This window comes from Camelus bactrianus, chromosome 13, assembly GCF_048773025.1.
Source record: "Camelus bactrianus isolate YW-2024 breed Bactrian camel chromosome 13, ASM4877302v1, whole genome shotgun sequence".
NCBI classification, from domain to species: domain Eukaryota; kingdom Metazoa; phylum Chordata; class Mammalia; order Artiodactyla; family Camelidae; genus Camelus; species Camelus bactrianus.
Genome location: NC_133551.1, coordinates 23027498 through 23047797, shown reverse-complemented (window position 1 = coordinate 23047797; position 20300 = coordinate 23027498). Strand labels below are relative to the sequence as shown.

The following is a 20300-nucleotide window of genomic DNA, read 5'->3' as shown; positions in this document are numbered from 1 at the left end:
GCAGCAAGAGAAAAGCAAAGGGTAAGTTACAAGGGAACCCCCCATAAGGCTCTCAGCTGATTTCTCTACACAAACACTACAGGCCAGAAGGGAGTGGCAAGATATATTCAAAGCCCTGAATGAAAAAAAGATGCAGCCTAGGATCCTTTATCCAGCAAGGCTATCCTTGAGGATAGAAGGAGAAATAAAGAGTTTCACAGACAAAAAAATAGCCGCAGGAGTTTAGCAACACTAAACCCATGCTAAAAGAAATATTGAAAGGGCTATTCTAAATAGAAAAGCAGCAGGATGCTACAGAAATGAGAAACACACAACTGGAAAGGTGATAACTCATGAACTATAAATAAAGTAAACATGAAATTATAAAAGAAGACATACAAATCACTGAGAGTGGGAGAGGGAGGCAGGGAAATATAGAATATTTTTTTCTTTCTTTTTTAAATTTTTTTAACAGTAGGATGGGTGTGAGATCATGTTACTATCAGTTTAATAAAAACAGTTATAGTAATGGGTTGATAGATTTACAAAAAGGGGTAACCACAAGCCAAAAATTTACAAAGGAGTCACAAAAATTAAATAAAATCCATGATAATACAAAGGAAAATTACCAAACCACAAAAGGAAGAAGAAAGGAACAAAGAGGATATACCAATTCAACTGCAAAGATAAGTTCAAAATGGCAATAAACACACATCTATCATTAATTACTGTAAATGTTAATGGACTAAATGCTCCAGTCAAAAGACACAGAGTGGCAGACTGGATAATAAAGCAAGAACCTTCAATATGCTGCATACAAGAGACCCACTTTAGGGAGAAGGACACATATAGATTGAGAGTGAAAGGATGGAAAAGGATATTCCATGCAAATGGAAAAGCCAAAAAAGCAGGTGTTGCAGTACTGATTTCAGACAAAATAGACTTTAAAACAAAGGCCATAAAGAAAGATAAAGAAGGACATTTTATAATGATTAAAGGAGTGATATAAGATGAGGATATTACACTCGTTAATATATATGCACCCAATATAGGAGCGCCTAAGTACATACAAGAATTACTAACAGAGATAAAGGGGGATATTGATGGGAATACAATCATTGTTGGAGATTTTAACACTGCATTAACATCACTAGACAGATCTTCCAGACAGAAAATAAACAAGGCAACAGAGAAATTAAATACTACAATAGAAAAACTAGATTTGGTGGATATTTTCAGAGCATTACACCCCCCAAAAATAGGATATACATTCTTTTCAAGTGCACATGGAACATTTTCCAGGATCGATCATGTACTTGGGCACAAAAGAAACCTCAACAATTTTAAGAAGATAGAAATTATCTCAAGCATCTTTACTGACCACAATGCCATGAAACTGGAAATCAACAACAGAGAAACAAAGGAGAAAAAAAAGGAAAGCATGGAGATTAAACAATATGTTATTGAAAAAACAATGGATCAATGAGGAAATCAAAGCTGAAATTAAAAAATACCTTGAGACAAATGATAAAGAAAGCACAACCACTCAAAACCTATGGGACACAGCAAAGGCAGTGCTAAGAGGGAAGTTTATAGCGATACAGGCCTTCCTCAAAAAAGAAGAACAATCTCAAAGAAACAATTTAACCCACCACCTGAATGAATTAGAAAAAGAAGAACAAAAATCCCCAAAAAAGCAGCAGAAGGAAGGAAATAATAAAGATCAGAGGGGAATTAAATACAATAGAGATGAACAAGACCATAGAAAAAATCAACCAAACCAAAAGCTGGTTTTTTGAAAAAGTAAATAAAATCGACAAACCTCTGGCCAAACTCACAAAGAAGAAAAAAGAGAGAGCACAAATTAGCAAAATAAGAAAGGAAAATGGAGAAATTACAACAAACAAAATAGAAATACAGAATATCATACGAGAATATTATGAAAAACTATATGGAACCAAACTGGATAACCTAGAGGAGATGGACAAGTTTCTGGAAACATACTGTCCACCAAAACTGAATCAAGAAGAATCTGAACACTTGAATAATCCGATCACTAGAAAGGAAATAGAAATAGCAATTAAAAACCTCCCTAGAAATAAAAGTCCAGGACCGGACGGCTTCACCGGGGAATTCTACCAAACATACAAAGAAGAACTCATACCAGTCCTTCTCAAACTCTTCCAGACGATTGAAAAGGAGGGAATACTCCCAAACTCATTCTATGAAGCCACCATCACCCTAATACCAAAACCAGGCAAAGACACTACAAAAAAAGAGAATTATAGGCCAATATCACTGATGAACATAGACGCCAAAATCCTCACCAAAATTTTAGCAAATAGAATCCAACAACACATAAAAAAGATTATACATCAAGACCAAGTGGGGTTCATCCCAGGGACACAAGGCTGGTTCAACATACGCAAATCAATCAGTGTAATACATCACATCAACAAGAGAAAGGACAAAAACCACATGATCATCTCAATCGATGCAGAAAAAGCATTTGATAAAATTCAACACCCATTTATGATAAAAACTCTCGCCAAAGTGGGTATAGAGGGAACATATCTCAACATAATAAAAGCTATATACGACAAACCTACAGCCAGCATAGTACTCAACGGTGAAAAACTCAAAAGCTTCCCACTAAAATCTGGGACAAGACAAGGATGCCCACTATCACCACTCCTATTCAACATAGTCCTGGAAGTCCTAGCCACAGCAGTCAGGCAAGAGAAAGAAATAAAAGGGATCCAAATTGGAAAAGAAGAGGTAAAAGTGTCATTACATGCTGATGGCATGTTACTATATATAGAAAACCCTAAAAGGTCCACACAAAAGCTACTAGAGCTGATTGAAGAATTCAGCAAGGTAGCAGGTTACAAAATTAACGTTCAAAAATCAGTTGCATTTCTCTACACTAACGATAAATCAACAGAAGAAGAAAGTAAAGAAACAATCCCCTTTAAAATAGCACCCAAAGTAATAAAATATCTTGGAATAAATCTAACCAAGGAGATGAAAGAATTATACACAGAAAACTATAAACCATTGATGAAGGAAATTAAAGCAGACTTTAAAAAATGGAAAGATATTCCATGCTCTTGGTTTGGAAGAATCAATATTGTTCAAATGGTCACACTGCCCAAGGCAATCTACAGATTTAATGCAATCCCTATCCAATTACCCAGGACATATTTCACAGAACTAGAACAAATCATAATAAAATTCATTTGGAACCATCAAAGACCTAGAATTGCCAAAGCATTACTGAAGAGAAAGAAAGAGGCTGGAGGAATAACTCTCCCAGACTTCAGACAATACTATAGAGCTACAGTCATCAAGACAGCATGGTATTGGTACCAAAACAGACATATAGACCAATGGAACAGAATAGAGAGCCCAGAAATGAACCCACAAACTTTTGGTCAACTCATCTTCGACAAAGGAGGCAAGAATATACATTGGAATAAAGACAGTCTCTTCAGCAAATGGTGTTGGGAAAACTGGACAGCAGCATGTAAAGCAATGAAGCTAGAACGCTCCCTTACACCATATACAAAAATCAACTCAAAATGGATCAAAGACTTAAACATAAGACAAGATACAATAAACCTCCTAGAGGAAAACATAGGCAAAACATTATCTGACATACATCTCAAAAATTTTCTCCTAGAAGAAATAAAAGGAAGAATAAACAAATGGGACCTAATGAAACTTACAAGCTTCTGCACAGCAAAGGAAACCAGAAGTAAAACAAGAAGAAAACCTACGGAATGGGAGAACATTTTTGCAAGTGAAACCGACAAAGGCTTGATCTCCAGAATATATAAGCAGCTCATACGACTCAATAAGAAAAAAATAAACAACCCAATCCAAAAATGGGCAGAAGACCTAAATAAGTAATTCTCCAATACAAATGGCCAATATGCACATGAAAAACTGCTCAGCATCACTAATTGTCAGAGGAATGCAAATCAAAAATCCAATGAAGTATCACCTCATGCCAGTCAGAATGGCCATCATTTAAAAGTCCACAAACGATAAATGCCAGAGAGGATGTGGAGAAAAGGGAACCCTCCTACACTGTTGGTGGGAATGTAGTTTGGTGCAGCCATTATGGAAAACAGTATGGAGATTTCTCAAAAAACTAGATTTACCGTATGACCCAGCAATCCCACTCCTGGGCATATATCCAGAGGGAACCTTAATTCAAAAAGGTACATGCACCCCAATATTCATAGAAGCACTATTTACAATAGCCAAGACATGGAAACAACCTAAATGTCCATCGACAGATGACTGGATAAAGAAGTTGTGGTATATTTATACAATGGAATACTACTCAGCCATAAAAAAGAATAATGCCATTTGCAGCAATATGGATGGACCTGGAGATAATCGTTCTAAGTGAAGTAAGCCAGAGAGAGAAAGAAAAATACCATGTGATACCACTCATATGTGGAATCTAAAAAAGAAAAGAAAAGGAAAGGGAAGGAAAGGAAAGGAAAGAAAAAAGAAAAGAAAAGAAAAAAAGAGGACATTAATGAACTCATCTATAAAAGAAACAGACTTGCAGACATAGTAAACAATCTTATGGTTACTGGGGCAAAGAGGGTGGGAAGGGATAAATTTGGGAGTTTGAGATTTACAAATGTTAACCACTATATATAAAAATAGATAAAAAAAAAAACCAGATTCCTTCTGTATAGCACAGGGAACTATATTCACTATCTTGTAATAACCTTGAATGAAAAAGAATATGAAAACAAATATATGTGTGTATATATGTTTGTGTGTGTGTGTGTGTTTGTGTGTGTGTGTGTGTGTGTGTGTGTATGCATGACTGGGACATTATGCTGTACACCAGAAGTTGACACATTGTAACTGACTGTACTTCAATGTAAATGAATAAATATAAATAAATTTTAAAATAAAAAAAATTTTCAAGAGAAAGAAAGCTCCTTGAAGGTAGAAATCAAGTCTTTCCTATCTATGTACCCACAGAGCCTAGCAGAGTGCCAATAGACAATCAACAAAATGCTTGATGAATGATTGAAAATTCAATTTGAGATAGAGTAAATTTTGTGGGTTTTTTTAACTCTCATTGTAATTCCGTGGACTTTCATGGGACAGTATAAAAGTATATAGACAACCTTCTCCCTTTCATCTCTTTTTCATCAGAGCAGAGATTCTGAAAAAAGGGGAGGAGGTACCTTTGGAAGATATCTGGCTATGTTAAGAGACATTTTTGTCTGTCACAACTGGAGAGAGTCCTACTAGCATTTAGTGTGTAGAGTTCAGGATGCTGGTAAACACCCTACAATGCCTGGGGCAGCCTCCATAGCAAAGAATTATCCAGCCCAAAATGTCAAAAGTGACTACATTGGAGAAACTCAGCATTAGAGGAATCCGATTAAGCTAGTTAAGCGGGTCCCAAATTCTCCCACCACCCTCCTAAACCAAAGTTTGGCCTTAAACCAAAGAAAGAATATCAATAGCAACAATTTACAAACATATAACAGTTTGTTTCACAGATAGCATTTCGCAACCTTGGGGCTCAAGGTCACACAGCTAGTCAGTAGTAGACTAGAAATAAAATACAGTCTCACTGTGAGGCGAACACTTAAAGACTTTCTTCTTAACTCTTAGCCCACTGATTTGTTATCTAATCCGAACCTCTCCAGCAGCTGCTCAACCACTGACTGCTCCTGATAGCTCACTTTCTGAGCCCAGGCAAGACTGCCTGTGTCAGGAAAGCCCTGATCCACCAACATCAGATGTTGTTTTGATAATAATTTAACTTATTTTTATGATTTTCTTTCATTCAGTTACATGGCTCAGCTCTTCTTTTTCAGACTAGGCCTGTTTTAAATATTAATTCTAGTCTTAGACACTTTTTGCAACGTAGCCTGATGGAAAGATAATGAAACAGCATCCTTACCATCAAGAGCGAGAAAAACAAACAGTTGTGAACTTCCCCTTCTCATTTTTCAAAGGAGCCCTGAATGTCATTCCAAAGACTCTGCTCCTGGAACAACTATCTGCCATCAGCACCACTTCTTGGCGTTTTTACTGCCTGGGGGGCTCCCAGGTTTCCCTGTCCTCACCAGCTCTCTTTGCTGCTAACTTGCTATGAAATACATGTCAACCATCAGGCATACAGCAGAATAATTGGATTTCAGGCAAACCAACATGGGAAACAGAAGGTAAACCTGGTCCGTTGTAGATGCAAATGGGGCAGAGAAAAAGAAGTGTGAAAAAACAGAGGCTGACCTGGTAACAGGCTGAGGCTGAGGGGCTCCCAGGTTTCCCTGTCCTCACCAGCTCTCTTTGCTGCTAACTTGCTATGAAATACATGTCAACCATCAGGCATACAGCAGAATAATTGGATTTCAGGCAAACCAACATGGGAAACAGAAGGTAAACCTGGTCCGTTGTAGATGCAAATGGGGCAGAGAAAAAGAAGTGTGAAAAAACAGAGGCTGACCTGGTAACAGGCTGAGGCTGAGAGTAGTTTAGTGGGCAGAGCACCTTGGCTATAAGAAAAAGCTAGCTGGGACCACGCTTCTGATCTTGTGTAGCGCTCTCCCTCCCAGCAAAGGGAAAGGGGGAGAAAGAAGGAAGAAAGGAAGGAAGGGAGGAAGGAAGGGAAGGAGGAAGAAAGGAAGGGGAGAGGAAGAGAGTGAAAAAGGATAAGAGAAAAGGGAATGAAATGAGCATTTATTCAATACCTACTCCACACACATGATGCTATATACTTTGGCATTTATTATGTTATTTAATCCTCACAACAGTCCTGTAAGGTAAGATATTGTCTGCCTTTTTCAGATAAGGAAAGTAAAATTCAAAAAGACTAACTTGCCCGAGATCACATAGCTGGGATTTGAACACATATTTCTGGCCTCAAAGTCCAGAAAAAAGGGAAGGGGGTAGGCTCTGGGAAGATGCTGTTAAAAATGTTAAGAAAATTCATTTTGCAAACATGTGACCAGGCATGATAGGAAACTGAGTTAAGATATGGGATTGCTCTTTCTACAATAGGATATCCAATTCCTATACCTACTCCATAATGTTTTCCTTTTTAAAAAAGGATAATAGTTATTCATTTCCTCAACAAATAATTGTGGAGCACTAAGCGTAAACAAGGCACTGTGCTAATTACTATCAAAGGTACACCTGTGAGCAAGGCATGCCCTTTATTGTCTACTAGAGAAGACAGACAAGTATACATGCACTTAGAACACAGTTTTATTCTGTATAGCACAGGAAACTATATTCAATTATCTTGTAGTAACCTATAATGAAAAAGAACATGAAAATGAATATGTGTATGTATATGTATGACTGAACTATTGTGCTGTACACCGGACATTGACACAACACTGTAAACTGACTATACTTCAGTTTAAAAAAATACACTTTGAAAAACAGAAGTAGACTCCTAGACACAGACTTACAAATAGACTCACAGACATATTTACGGTTACCAAACGTAAGGGATAAATTAGGAATTTGGGATTAAAAGATATACACTATTATATATAAAATAGGTACATAACAAGGACCTACTGTATAGCACAGGGAACTATATACGGTATCTTGTAATAACCTACAATAGAAAAGAATCTGAAAAAGAATAGATGTTTATATAGAACTGAATCACTTTGCTGTACACTTGAAATATTGTAAAATCAACTACACTGCAATTTTTAAAAATATAGTTTGATAAATGCTATAACAAGTGAAACACAAAGAGGTATGAAAACACGTAAGTATTGACAAGAAGGACTGTCCAACGAAGTTTCAGGTTGAGATTTAAGGCATGAGTAAGAAAATTTAAGGCACCTTTCTTCTGTTAACACTAAATTTGGAGGAACTGCACACCTGTGTACATGTGTGTGTGCACACGCGCACACGCACACACACACACTCAAAACAATACTTTAATTCAGGTCATAAGTGGAAGACCTCTGTTGCTCCCTCTGCCACGTCATCCATAGACAATAGAGCCAATTCCAGAGCATGCAGTAAAAAGCAACACTGGACTAAAAGTCAGATCTGAATTTTAATCCAGGCTTGCCCAAGTTCTGGCTGTGTAACTTCAGAAAAGTAATTTTAGCCTCTCTGAGCCTAAGTTTACTTATCTGCAAAAGGAATTAAGCTAAGCCATCTCTAAAGTCTCTGCCACTTTTAACATACTGGATTTTTAACTCTAATGACTTCTAACTACATATCACAGCTTGCTAATCAGTAATTGGTTGGAAACCATCTCAGAATTTTAAATTTTTATATTGATGACTATTTCAAGTAACATTATTTTTAAAATATACTGAACCCCAGTCACATGAATTTCACACAGTATTAAAGAGGGAAAGAAAAAATGATACCATAAATGGAAATATTGAAAAATTGAAATGAAAAAATGAAGTTCCAAAAAGGAAAAACATAACATGTTTAAATACAGCTTTAGAATCTTCAAAGCCAGATCCAACGTCATTAGTGTCTGCAAATGAAAAGAAATGTTAAAAGATAGAATTTCCTCATCTAGTAGCATGGTATCTGACTGCCTACAGGGTAAAAAAATAATAGGACTAAAAGTTAGAAAAGCTGAATTTCCATCTTAATAATACTTCATACATAAGTCAACCTTTTTAAAGTGTTCATATGTCAACTAGAAAATGACATTAAAAATTATAGTGAATTCATCAAGTCATATGGAAATGATAGTAAGCAACAAGATTCTATGCTTCCTCATCTTTAGAAATTGGGAAAAATAACTTCTGCAAGATTTCCCTACCTCTTGAAGATTAATGAGTTAACAATTATAAAGGTCTTATGCCTTGGAAGAAAGCTGGTAATGCAACAGAAACAAGTAGAGGGACCATGGTACCTTTTTCTTTTAAATCATTTTAGTAAAAAGTAAAGATGATAAAACTCACAATGTTAATTATAACCTAAAAATCAAGTTGGCTTTTCAAGGTAAAATATTTTGCCCCAGATTTCAGTGAAACATACAAGATGAACACAAATACATAAATTCATTTGTCAATCTTTAAAGTTATCCTTGATATTATATATCTGCAATTTTTAGTGAAACCATTTTCAATAAATTACTTTGTGTTAAACAAGAATAATCCAAAATAAGAAAATAATTATAACAAAGGAAGGAAGGTAGAAAGAGAGGGAGGGAGGAAAGAGAAAATATCTTCCCAGGTATATAATTCTAGAGTAATGAGATTTAAAGATTCTGAATGTGGAAAAGTCATTTATTAGCAACTAACTAAAGACTATTTCTAGGTGACAGTGATGTATTCTCTGGAAAAAGACACTGCCTAAGGGCAGCCTTTCAAACTTTATTCACCGCCCCTAACCCATTGCCTATATTTTTTAAGCGGAACTTTCCTAACCAAGCTTACCAGATTTCAGTATTTCAAAAACATCTCAAAGGCCCTGACCCAGAAGTTACTTACTCCCTGTGGATCATGGAACTAACTTTTTTCTATAATAAAAAAACTTTCAGTGAGTTGAGCAGTTCCCTATTTGAAATTTTGAAGAAATAGAAATAATAATAGTCAACCCCTGATTATTCAGAAATACATGTTGTAAGATTATTCAGGTATAGTCTGGGAACTCTTCCTACTACAGGAAGAAGCAACACCTGTTCTGAGCTGTACCTATGGGTTTATAGGTTCCAGTTCATTGGGTGGTACTCTAGTCCATTTATCATCTTAAAAGAACTGTGTCTTTAAATTTACTCATATTTTCGTTCAACAAATTAGTATTGAACGCTTATTAAGTGCTAGGCATCAAGATAAAGACTTAGTAGTCTCTATTTTCAGTATATTTACAGCTCAATTTTATATTCATGTGAAAATGTACCATCAATAAAGGAAGAACAGGACGGAAAAATGAGTACTTGGAATAGAAACCTTAGGGGTTCCAGCCAAAACAAAATAATTTAGAATCACTTCTGTACCTTTTTGTTAGAACTAAAGCAATTATTACATATCTGACTCTAGGCTTTCTAGCAAACTTCCTGAGAATTTATAATGCTATTATAAGATAATACTACTATGATTTACAGCTAACATCAAATCTTCTAATATCCAATCAGTACAAGTCCCTCGATACATTAATAACAAATTCACTTCCTCTTTCATGGACCACACTTAACTGTTAGACTCAGATGCTACTGTGTCTCTTTAACCTAAAGAGATGGTTCAACACAATAAACATACATACACAGATGTTCATTACACTATTATATTTGCAGAGAAAACCTTGAAGATTTAGGTAATTGTGCTCAGAATATTAAAGCAATGCAATTAAATATTATCAAACATTAAAACTAAAATTATGAAGAGTGAATAAAATATAGAGAAATGTATATGCTTGATTCATTCAATAATATATTCATTCAGTATCTGTGAGAAACCCAGAATTATACTAAACATTTGAGAGTCAAGGATAAATATCACACAGTCAGGACCCTCAGGGAGCTCATAGCCTAGTAGTGGGCATCTATGAAGAGACCTAGAGGAGTGGACAACAAACACACACAGGGCAAACCCCTCTTGCTGCGATCCCATAAAACTCAGGTCCAATTCTATATACATGATAACCTAGACAGAGTTAGGTTTGACCCAGGGAAATTCATGCAAGATGCAGAAAGATTGGAAGCAACCCTAGGAAAGAACAGAGAGTTTCTAGGATGCTGGTTTGAGCATAGGGCACTGTTGTCTCAGGCACCAAGCACAGACTGGCTGGCCTAAAGCTGCCCTATGGTGTCACTGGAACCAGGAGAGGTGGGGGTAAGCTCCAGGAATACTTTGACCCTGCAATGTTAACCAACGACTGATTTCCTGTCAGGCTTTCTTTCGGTTCCTTTTGCTTCAGGGCAATCGTAGGACTAAAGACACACAGACTGAGAAAGGAAATGGACTATTAAACTCAACATTTTAAATCAATATAGGAGCAGTAATAGATGTGTGTGCAAGATGCAAAGGGAGCAGCAAAAAGGAAGTGCTTAACTGTGCTTAGAGGAACGGGAGCAGGGTGGAGAGTGTCAGAGAAGATGGTGAAAATTTTACATAGAAAGTAGTGACATTTGTGCTGAGGCTTGAAGGATAAAAAGGAATTTTCAGCATTTTACACACACACACAGTGTCACAAAGGCAGAGAAGCATAAAAGAGTGTGTGTGGCTCCGCAGTATTAGAATGGTGGATCATCAAGTTTAGGGTGGATGTGGGAAGTGGGAGAAATGAAGCTGGAAAGGTAATCATGGGTCAGATCCTAGAGAGTCTGGTATACCTTGCTGTGGAATTTTGATCTTTGTCCTGGGTAGAGGTAATGGAGGCCGTTATTTTAGGATTGTGAAATGATCAGATTTGCCTGTCAGGAGTATCATATTTGCAATTATGTGAAAAATAAATTAGAGGTGATTTAAGACCTAATGCAAAGATACCCGTTAGTGTATAGGTGGTTCTAATTGATACCAGAAATGATGAGCACTGAATTACGTCTGTGGCAGTGGAGGTAAAGACAAGTACAAAGTTAGGAACGACAGTAATGGCCAACTTAACCAGGGTTGAGAAGAGGCCTCTGAGAGAGAGTCAAGGACAACTCCAGATTCTCAGCTTGTGCAACCAGGTGGATAAAGGTGACATTAAATAAAATCTCAACTATGGGAAATTATACATGAACAAAAACTAGATGGTTGACCTGCAAATAAAAAGTTGGCTTATTTGTTTTAATTTTCTATTGTATGTAAAAAAAAATTGATTGGGGCTACATCTAGGTTTAAATGCAAGCTTCTGCAACTTACTAGTTTATAACTTCAAGTAGATTATTAAATTTCTGTAAATTCAGACTTAGCCAATATCAATTTGATTATAATTAACCTTGTTTAAATGAGATTTAAAGTAGCTTATAAAAATACATATAATTCAACAAAACAAAGTATACGAAGTGAGACAATGAGGGGAAAGAAGAATACGGATATGAAAAACAAAATTAATCAATCCTCAAATGTATGACTTATGATAGTTTTGTGCAAGAAATGGGCTTCTTCTCAGTTCTGAGCTTCCTAGCTGTCTACTCATAGTGAGAAACTCAGTGAGCTCCATGATGCACTTTGTCTATTGTTAGCTAGTGACATTTCAGAGAAACTTCTCCATCAGGTATTCATAATGCAGATACTTCATAAAATAGTGATCAGCACGAGAAACAACTTCCTTGAACTTAATATGATGTTAAGTTTCTCAGTGCCAGTCAGTGTTACAACAGCTAAACACAAATCAGCAAAAACACGTCTATGGGGACCAAAATAACACAAGCTAGATAAAGAGCTAGCTCAGGGTCTGGCTGATTCCAAGAAGAAATTTTAGCATATCTAAAGAAACGAAAAGACGACATGTTTACTCAGGCCATCTCTCACAAAAAGCCCTCCCATAAAGTTACTCAAGGACACCATCTAACTCCAACAGTCTTACTGATGATTACTGAGCCACGGGTCAGCCAGTGGCAGTTTTCAAGGTTCTTCACCCTCAGTATATGCAAAAAACTAGTTTTCAGAAATACAAGATGCAGCATAAAACCCACACTAAATAGGGCCAACGGAAGAAAAGGAAGTCTAAACTCATGAAAGTTCTAAATGTTCAAAAGATAGTCCAGTTCTTTAATATAAAATAAGCAATTAGCTAAAAATATCGCCATTCAAATTCCTCAGACTTGCTTTAGTAAGTAATTTCCAATTAATATACTTTTAATCATTTAATGCTGCTAAAAACTTGAAAACGATCTGTTTCCCAAATAGGTTAAATAGGTTACGTGCCTCTCTTGACCCATTTAGACATACACACGGTCTACTAATTTGTTTATTCTTCATCATACTTAGGGCATGAATCCAGAGTCAGCTAGTGAGAATTTACAGAGGTTAAAACATAACCATTCTTGGCCTTAGAATTATTCACTTGGAGCATATGTCTTTTTGCTTTTGTGTCATTCCCATGGATTACTAAATAAAGTTTATGTGTGAGAAGTGTGATAACTATTCAATGCAGAATTTCCAGACAGTTTTACAAGGTTTACATTTTAATGTAAGTCTTTCTTAATGGTTGAGAAGAAGGGGAGGGATGGATTCCAATGCTATTCTTTATAACTTCAAGTCTGTCCTACCTCACACAGCTAAGGTATCCCTGGACACGTTTACTTACGACCAAAGATTTCTTTAAACAATATAATGTTCCCCTTTTAGTCACAGACATTCTTTCACTACAGTAAAGGTGTTAAGTCAGCAGAGTCAATGTCATTGCCGTGGGAAAAGAATGCGATGACATTTTTCTGCAGCCAAACAAAATAAGTGTGAGGGAAAGGACAAGAACAGTGGATAAAAAGGAAAAAACAGCTTAATTCAGAGTGAGCGATACTGTTGATACCAGAATGTGTGGGATATGAATGTAAATTACAGTGTTCTTTTATTCTCAGGAGCCTCGAAGTGGCAGATAGGTCAGGGGAAACCCTGGAGTAATTGTATAAATAAGTAAATTCATCCCATTGTAGTGGAAGATTTTTTTTAAAATACTCTTTCACACACACCTTTCTTTCCTAATATTTACATGCCAATAAGAGGGTCCCTATCTCCCAAGACAGAGGTGCAAAAATAATGAACCACAGATGTATTCATTATCTAATGCTGTATAATAAAATTTGGTGGCTCAGCCCAACAGTAACCACTGATGATCTCTCACAATTTTTGCAATCCAGAAGCAGCTGAGTTGGGTAGTTCTGGGTTAGGGTTTCTCAGGAAGTTCAGTCAGATGTTGGCTGAGGCTACAGACACCTGAAGGCTTAACTGGGCTAGAGGATCTGTTTCTAAGGCAGATCACTCATATGGCTGGTAAGTTGGAGCTGGCTGTTAGCAGGAAGCCGCAGCTCCCTCCCACATGGGCCTCTCCGCAGGAATGCTTGAGTGTTTTCACAACACCGCAGCTCTTCCCCAAAGTAAGCAATATAAGAGAGTACCAGATACACAAGAACAAGGCGGAAGCCACAAAGCCTTTATATACATCATAGCCTTCTACTGTACTCCACGGGTCACATAGGTCAGCCCCAATTCACTGAGGGAGGGGAGTATGTAAGGGTATGAATACCAGTAGGCAAAGAACATTGAAGCCATCTTAAAAGCTGACTACCGCAGCAGTCAAACGGCTTACCACTTGAGTGGCAAAATAATTCCAGTCCGCCTCAGAGTTGACCCAGATGCATCTTTTCCCACTTAGACCACTTCAGAAAGTGAGAATATTCGTTCACCTTGTCTTGCCTCCCCATCTCTAGAGAGCCCTACGACCTCTGCACAATATCACTTTAGCATCTGTGAGCAGTTAGCCTACTTTTGGTTAGCCAAGTATTTCTAATTTTAAAAGTGGATCACAAACAATAAAGCTGTGACATTTCTGAGGAAAGAAGATCATCATCTTAATTCAGCAGGAAAAAAAATTGATCTACCTTTCTATGTTAGACTTGATAGACCTTCAGGAAAGTAAACAGATTAAAATACTGAATGTAGACAAAGGAGAAAGAGTCAGGGGGCTTGGTTATGCTTCTACCCACAGTACATAATTTATCCTTAGACCTCAAGAAAGTACCTAATGTCTTGGTATCTCAATTTCTTTATATAGAAAAGCAGATATTACCACACTCACGTGTATAAAGAGTGAAGTCTGAATATAAGTTGGAAATTGAGCTCTAGTTTACATGTATATCAAGACACACATATATAAGCATATGTTGACTTATATATAAAATGTATTTACAAATAATAAACTTGACCAAATTCCTTAGAGACATAGACTATTCACATTCGGCAGCATCACTCACCTCTTACTGAAGCATTCCTCCACTAAGTCTGTGAACACTGAGCCTTCTAACTCTAACGTATTATGACTCTCAATGCTGTGGGAGAAAAAGCTGATGTCATAAACACATTGTGTTCCAACATCACTCCTTAGTGAGCCAGATCCATGCTGAGTTACATAATCTCTGAGGTACTAACAGCCTTGCCACCCTCAAAAGAGACACTTGGAGTACAAAGAAAGTGGGGGTGGGGGGGACTCAACAAAGCCCCAAAGCTACAAAAATTCTTAATATATTTTTCATTGTTAATCCTTGGCAAAGAAGCAGTTTTGAGGTGGGAGAGGCAGTGGAGAGCTTTAAAATTATTATTTGTATCTCCCCAAAATATCATGGCACCTTCTAGCCACAAATGCTTAGGGGGCAGAAAATCATCCAACAGACCCCATTCCCCCCGCCTGAGCCAATATCGCCCCAGCGAGCTAGAGACCCAAGAGTATCATTTCCCTGCTAACTAGCTTCCTCCAACAAATGGCAGCTTTTATCATCAGTTTTTTTCATATTATTTTCATCTGTGAGGTTTATAATCCATCAGAACAACCTAATAATGATTAAGTAAAATCAAAGAACTGTTTTAAAAGCCTGTATGATTTTACTGCTGTAAATGTTTCCCAAGTGAAAAAATCCGTCAAAAGCATAAAGGTACCTTGATTTGAACTTCCTTTGTGTTTGAATTAGAGTGTTTCTCTTGGAACACTCTCACATCAGGCTTCTGCCTCTTGGCAAAATCATGAATTGGCTGATGTTGTCTTCGAGGCTTTCCCCTGTCCCCTTTCCCAGCATCATTCTTCTTTTACCGACCCCTTTCCGTTACCTAGGAGCCCCTCATGCTGCCTTCCACATTCCGCCTACTGCACAGTGATGTTCCAGACTCTTTCGAATCCTCCTTTCTACCATTACATTTGTTTTCCTAAAACATGCTTGCTTTGAGAAGTTTGCTGGTGGGGGTAAGGGGGTGATGGGGGGTGGGGAGGGGATGACTAACCTGATCATCTTTACTAAAATGTTGAATTAACCCTCATTCTCTTTAGAATTGTTTTTTAAGCAGGTATTCCTAGAAAGGCTATCAACACCTCAGCCCCCAAAATTGTAGGTCTTCTGGTGAATAGTAAGAGGGGATACATGAATATAGCTAAACTGTTTAGAAAAAAAAGTGAAGTCCCCTGGGTGGGCTTTACTTGGCCTAAGGATTGATGTAGGAAATCTGCGCTCCCCAAACCATCCTCAAGGATAGGAAAGTAATCCTAAACATCTGAGGGGTTTCCAGTTGGCTTCTCACTACACTAAAAATAAAATCTACACTCCTGTTTAGGGTCAAAAAGATCTGGCATCCTTTTACCGCTCTCTACCTCACACAGTACTCTCCAGCCAAACTGGCCTTCCTTCTGTATTTGAACATGCCAAGCTGCAACCTCATTCCAGCCTTAAGGTCTACGTTCCAGTTCTTGGCAAGCAAATTACTCTTCACCATTTGGTCCTCAGCTTAAATGTCACCTCTTCAGACAATCTAAAGTAACCCCACATTTGCTTTCTAGCATACCCTTATTTTATTTTCTTCATGGCATTGATCACTGTGAGATGTTCTTGTCCTTGCATTTGTCTGCCTGTTCTTTCAAGGGGCCCTCCTGGTGTACTCTTCGCTGTCTATCACTTTTATCACTGCATCTCTAGTGTTTGGCATGGAACCTAGTACATATTCAGTGCTCAGTAAGTATCACTCAGTAAATGCATAAATAGATGAATCCAAGCATAACTTAACCTTTAAACTTCAGTAATTAAGTGAGAAATCCTTGTTGTACTAATACTGGAAGAGGGAGTATTAATATCACTATAACTAACATAACTAACTTGTGCTTATAAGACTTTTGTTGATCACGGACTACAGCATTTTTTTCATTAAAACATTGTAAACATTAGATTGATAAATATTCTATCTGCCTTTCTGAAAAGCTGTCCTTTTGATGAGGTATCACAAGTGAATGTTAGTATCCCTTGAGAAATGCTGCCAACTCATCTTATTCTGCTGTCAACATTAAGAAACTGCACTTCCCTTTGGCCAATTTCTAGCTGTTCTGGATGTGTAGTACCTATTGCTAGAAGCCAATGAGCAACTTGCCTGTCACATGCTCCAACCAATGAGCTCTCCCTGCATGCAGTGTAGCTAAGCAGAGAAACAGCTCTCATAAGAGAATAACACAGGCTGCAATATTGCTAAACCTGTAGTTTATTATCCAGCAAAGTTCACCTCAGACTGCCAAAAAACAAAGGAAACAACCAAACAAAAAAACCCCTAGTAATTTAGCAATTTGGTTTTCTACCAGGCAGTCCCTGTTTAGTTGGTTGTAGCTTAGAAGCATATGTCTGAGAGCAGTTCAGCAAGCCTGCAGTCAGATGTTTTTGTAGAGCTCTCCTCTTAAAAGGCAAAATTGAGACAAGTCAATGGATTGCAACTCCCTGGAATTGCTTTTGTTATCTATAAGACATCACAGTTAACTGTGCTTTGCTAAAGGCAAACTCCAAAGATTATTTTTAAGGTATCATTGCTTCTAAGAAATATTAAGTAACCTGGTTTTAAAAGAAAGAAAGAAAGAAACATTAGTGGGGGGGGGGGAAACACAACTCAGTAAGAGCTAAATAACATAACTTTTGAGAAAAATATGTAGTATGAGAAAACCTTATTTTTAAGGAACTGCAATGAAATTTCTTGAGACCACATATCTTAGGAAAGCTTGACTGTTAACTCTTCCAGAAGAACTGTTAAATGACAAAATTCTATTAATTGCTATTCTTCAATTTTTTCACTATCAAGTTAAATTTAAGAAAATACACACAATTCTGTCTTGGCATACAAATCAAAAACTTCTTGGTGTTTTTGAGGGGGAGTAATAAGGAGGTAACTGTTTAATCAAATCTCTTACACTAGTTCACTTCTCATTAATTTGGTCTCCTTTGTATCTTTGTGCTTCTACCAAGATTAATTTCAGGGTAAGATTGTCTCCAGCTAGCATGTACTGTAAAACTGTAAAATTTTTTCCACTCTTCATGGACCATTTACAATCTGCAAGGTTTGGGGTGGGTATGAAATGTATTCCTGCCAATGGATAGCCACATCAGCAGTGCTGAAAACCAATCCTTCTGTTTCATTCATCGTGCCATATGGTTCCATAAAAAAGGAGCGAACCAAAAGTGCAGCTAATGCACCCTGTCAATCTGGGTTTAGACTAATTCTTTGAGAGTATAATAAGGAAACTTCGTAGATGAATATATTCACTCATTCTTTCTTTAGTCGCCTACCACTATAAATATGTACTAATTCACTAGGAGAGAAAAAAAATCAGGTTTAAGGAGCTGTATTATTTTTAAGGAAATACATTGCAATAAAATTATTATTATACATATACGATGATTTCAAACAGGAAATCCTGAGTGTTTTGTAATAACGCCTTCCAAAAGATTAAGGATCACGGTTTGAAACCCTTTCCAATTAGTGATTTGAGTACTCCGGGGCAATTAAAAAGCAAGCTGAAGCACCAAGATAAAGTTGTGTCCCCCTAGTGACCTCTAGAGTGGAGCTAAGCTCTCACAAGCAAGACTTAGGGAAAAAAGCTAAAAGCACGCCAAAGCCAGGCACGCTGTTGTAAACCTAGCCTATACATGCAATAAATAGTACACCCCTTCGCATCTCGGAGTATGGTCCTATTTTATGTAATCCCAAGGCGCAGTAAGTCTCCGCCTCCCAGGCCATCAGATCCTTTGGATCGAAATCCAACTTCCAACGCCGCTCCTTCCTCCTCCCCAACCAAGCTCAAGTCCAGTGCCCCCGCGCACAGCCCTGCTCACCGCGCATGGTGTCGAGCTGGCTTCCACCTCTCTGCAGTGCTGCAGACAACCTCTCGGCCGCTGCTGGTTCCCCAGCTAGAGCGCGGGAGCTCTAGGGAGCCGGCGAGCGGCGACCTCTGCGAGTCCGCGCTGCGGATGCCCGCGGCCGGTACACCTGCTCCCCATGCGCCGCGCAGTGCGAGTCCTGGGGACACCCCCCTGCCCGACTCTGCCCAGGAGGCTCCCTCCCGAGTCCAGCTCCCGACCACGCCGCGATGCCTGAAGTCACCCCAGCAACAAGCTCTTCCGTGTCCTTCCTGCCAGCGCTTCTCTCCCCTGAACTTTCCAACTTTAGAAGCCCTGGTTCCAAAGGAGCAACAGGGGTCCTGCTCAGCCAGTCACCGCCAGCCTAGGCAAGTCGGGAAGGGAGAAATAGCCTGCAGGGAGCCGGCCAGTAGCAAGTCCCCTTGACCGTTGGGGAAAAGGAGAGCTGTACATGCAGCTCGTATCTCCTCCTAAGGATGGAGGCTGGGAAAATGGATGCAGAACTTGTTACCCTGGAATGAAGGGACGGAGGGAGGAGGGAATAACAGAGACCATGAAAAACTAACTCTCTCACACTCATATAGAGAGAGACAGAGAGACAGAGAGAGAGACTGATTCTTAAAAGGTTAAGACCCTAGGAGCCGAGAGTCGCTTGTTCTCCCCACTGCCCTGAGGGAGGAAGGTGCTTGTGGAGTAGGAAAGGGATGAGGTAGAGAAAGAGTCTCCAGGTTTCCCCAGGTTACAAAAAGGGGACAAACTCCTGTCGTAGTCTCCCCACCCCAACCCCCTCCACCGCCGAGGCAAAGAGAGGTGCAGCGGTGCTGAGGTCTCCCCACCTACCGGAAAAGGCAAACTCTTCCCCAGCACGCAGCCTTCCACTTGGCAGAGCCTGAATGTAAACAGGACAGCCAGAGGGGCAGAGCGCGGGCAGGAGGTGGGATGGAGAGAGGTGGAAATGGAGCGGAACTCACCCTTGATGCTGGGCGGCTTTCTCTTCTTGGCCATCTTCTGCCCCCTCCCCTCCCCCAGGCCCCCCGAGCGCTTCCTCCTGCTGCCGCCCAGTCCCGGGAGCCCCCGCCGTGGCTTCCAGACGAGCTCTCGCCTCGGCTTTCGGCTCAGCAAGCTCTTTGTTGCTGTGATGGCATCTGCGAGGCGGCGGCGACGACTGCCTGGCTGGGCGCTCGGCTCGGCTCGGCTCGGCTGGGGCGGGCGCCGCCGCCCGTCTGCGCTCCGCCGCGCAGCGCTGCGAGCCTCGCGCTCGCGCTGCTGTGGCTGCTGTGGCTGCGGCGGCAGCTGTGGATGCCGTTATACTGCTCCTGCTGCTGGAGGGGGCAGCGCTGGGTCCCCCGAGTGCCCGCCAAGCGCTGACCTCCCCCTTTCCCACACCCTCCCTCCCCCACTTCCCCACCCCTGGTGTCCCGTCTGAGCCGCCAGCTCCAGCCCAACCACGGCGCCCTCATCCAGCAGCCGTTCCTGGGGAAGGCGGCGGTGGCCGCAGCGGGGGGCTGCCGGGAAAGCCGGGACCCAAGGCCATCTG

The 20300-nt window shown here is 39.4% G+C and overlaps 1 protein-coding gene across 1 annotated transcript in view; it reads right to left on the bottom strand.

The window, feature by feature from the left end:
- Positions 1–19865, bottom strand: part of SLC44A5 (solute carrier family 44 member 5) — a 317439-nt gene extending 297574 nt beyond the window's left edge. The window contains exon 1 of the mRNA XM_010963457.3: positions 19735–19865. Coding sequence (XP_010961759.2) covers positions 19735–19768 — 34 coding nt within the window. The 5' untranslated portion in view covers positions 19769–19865. The remainder of the gene's footprint in view (positions 1–19734) is intronic.
- Between the last annotated feature and the right edge of the window lie 435 nt (positions 19866–20300).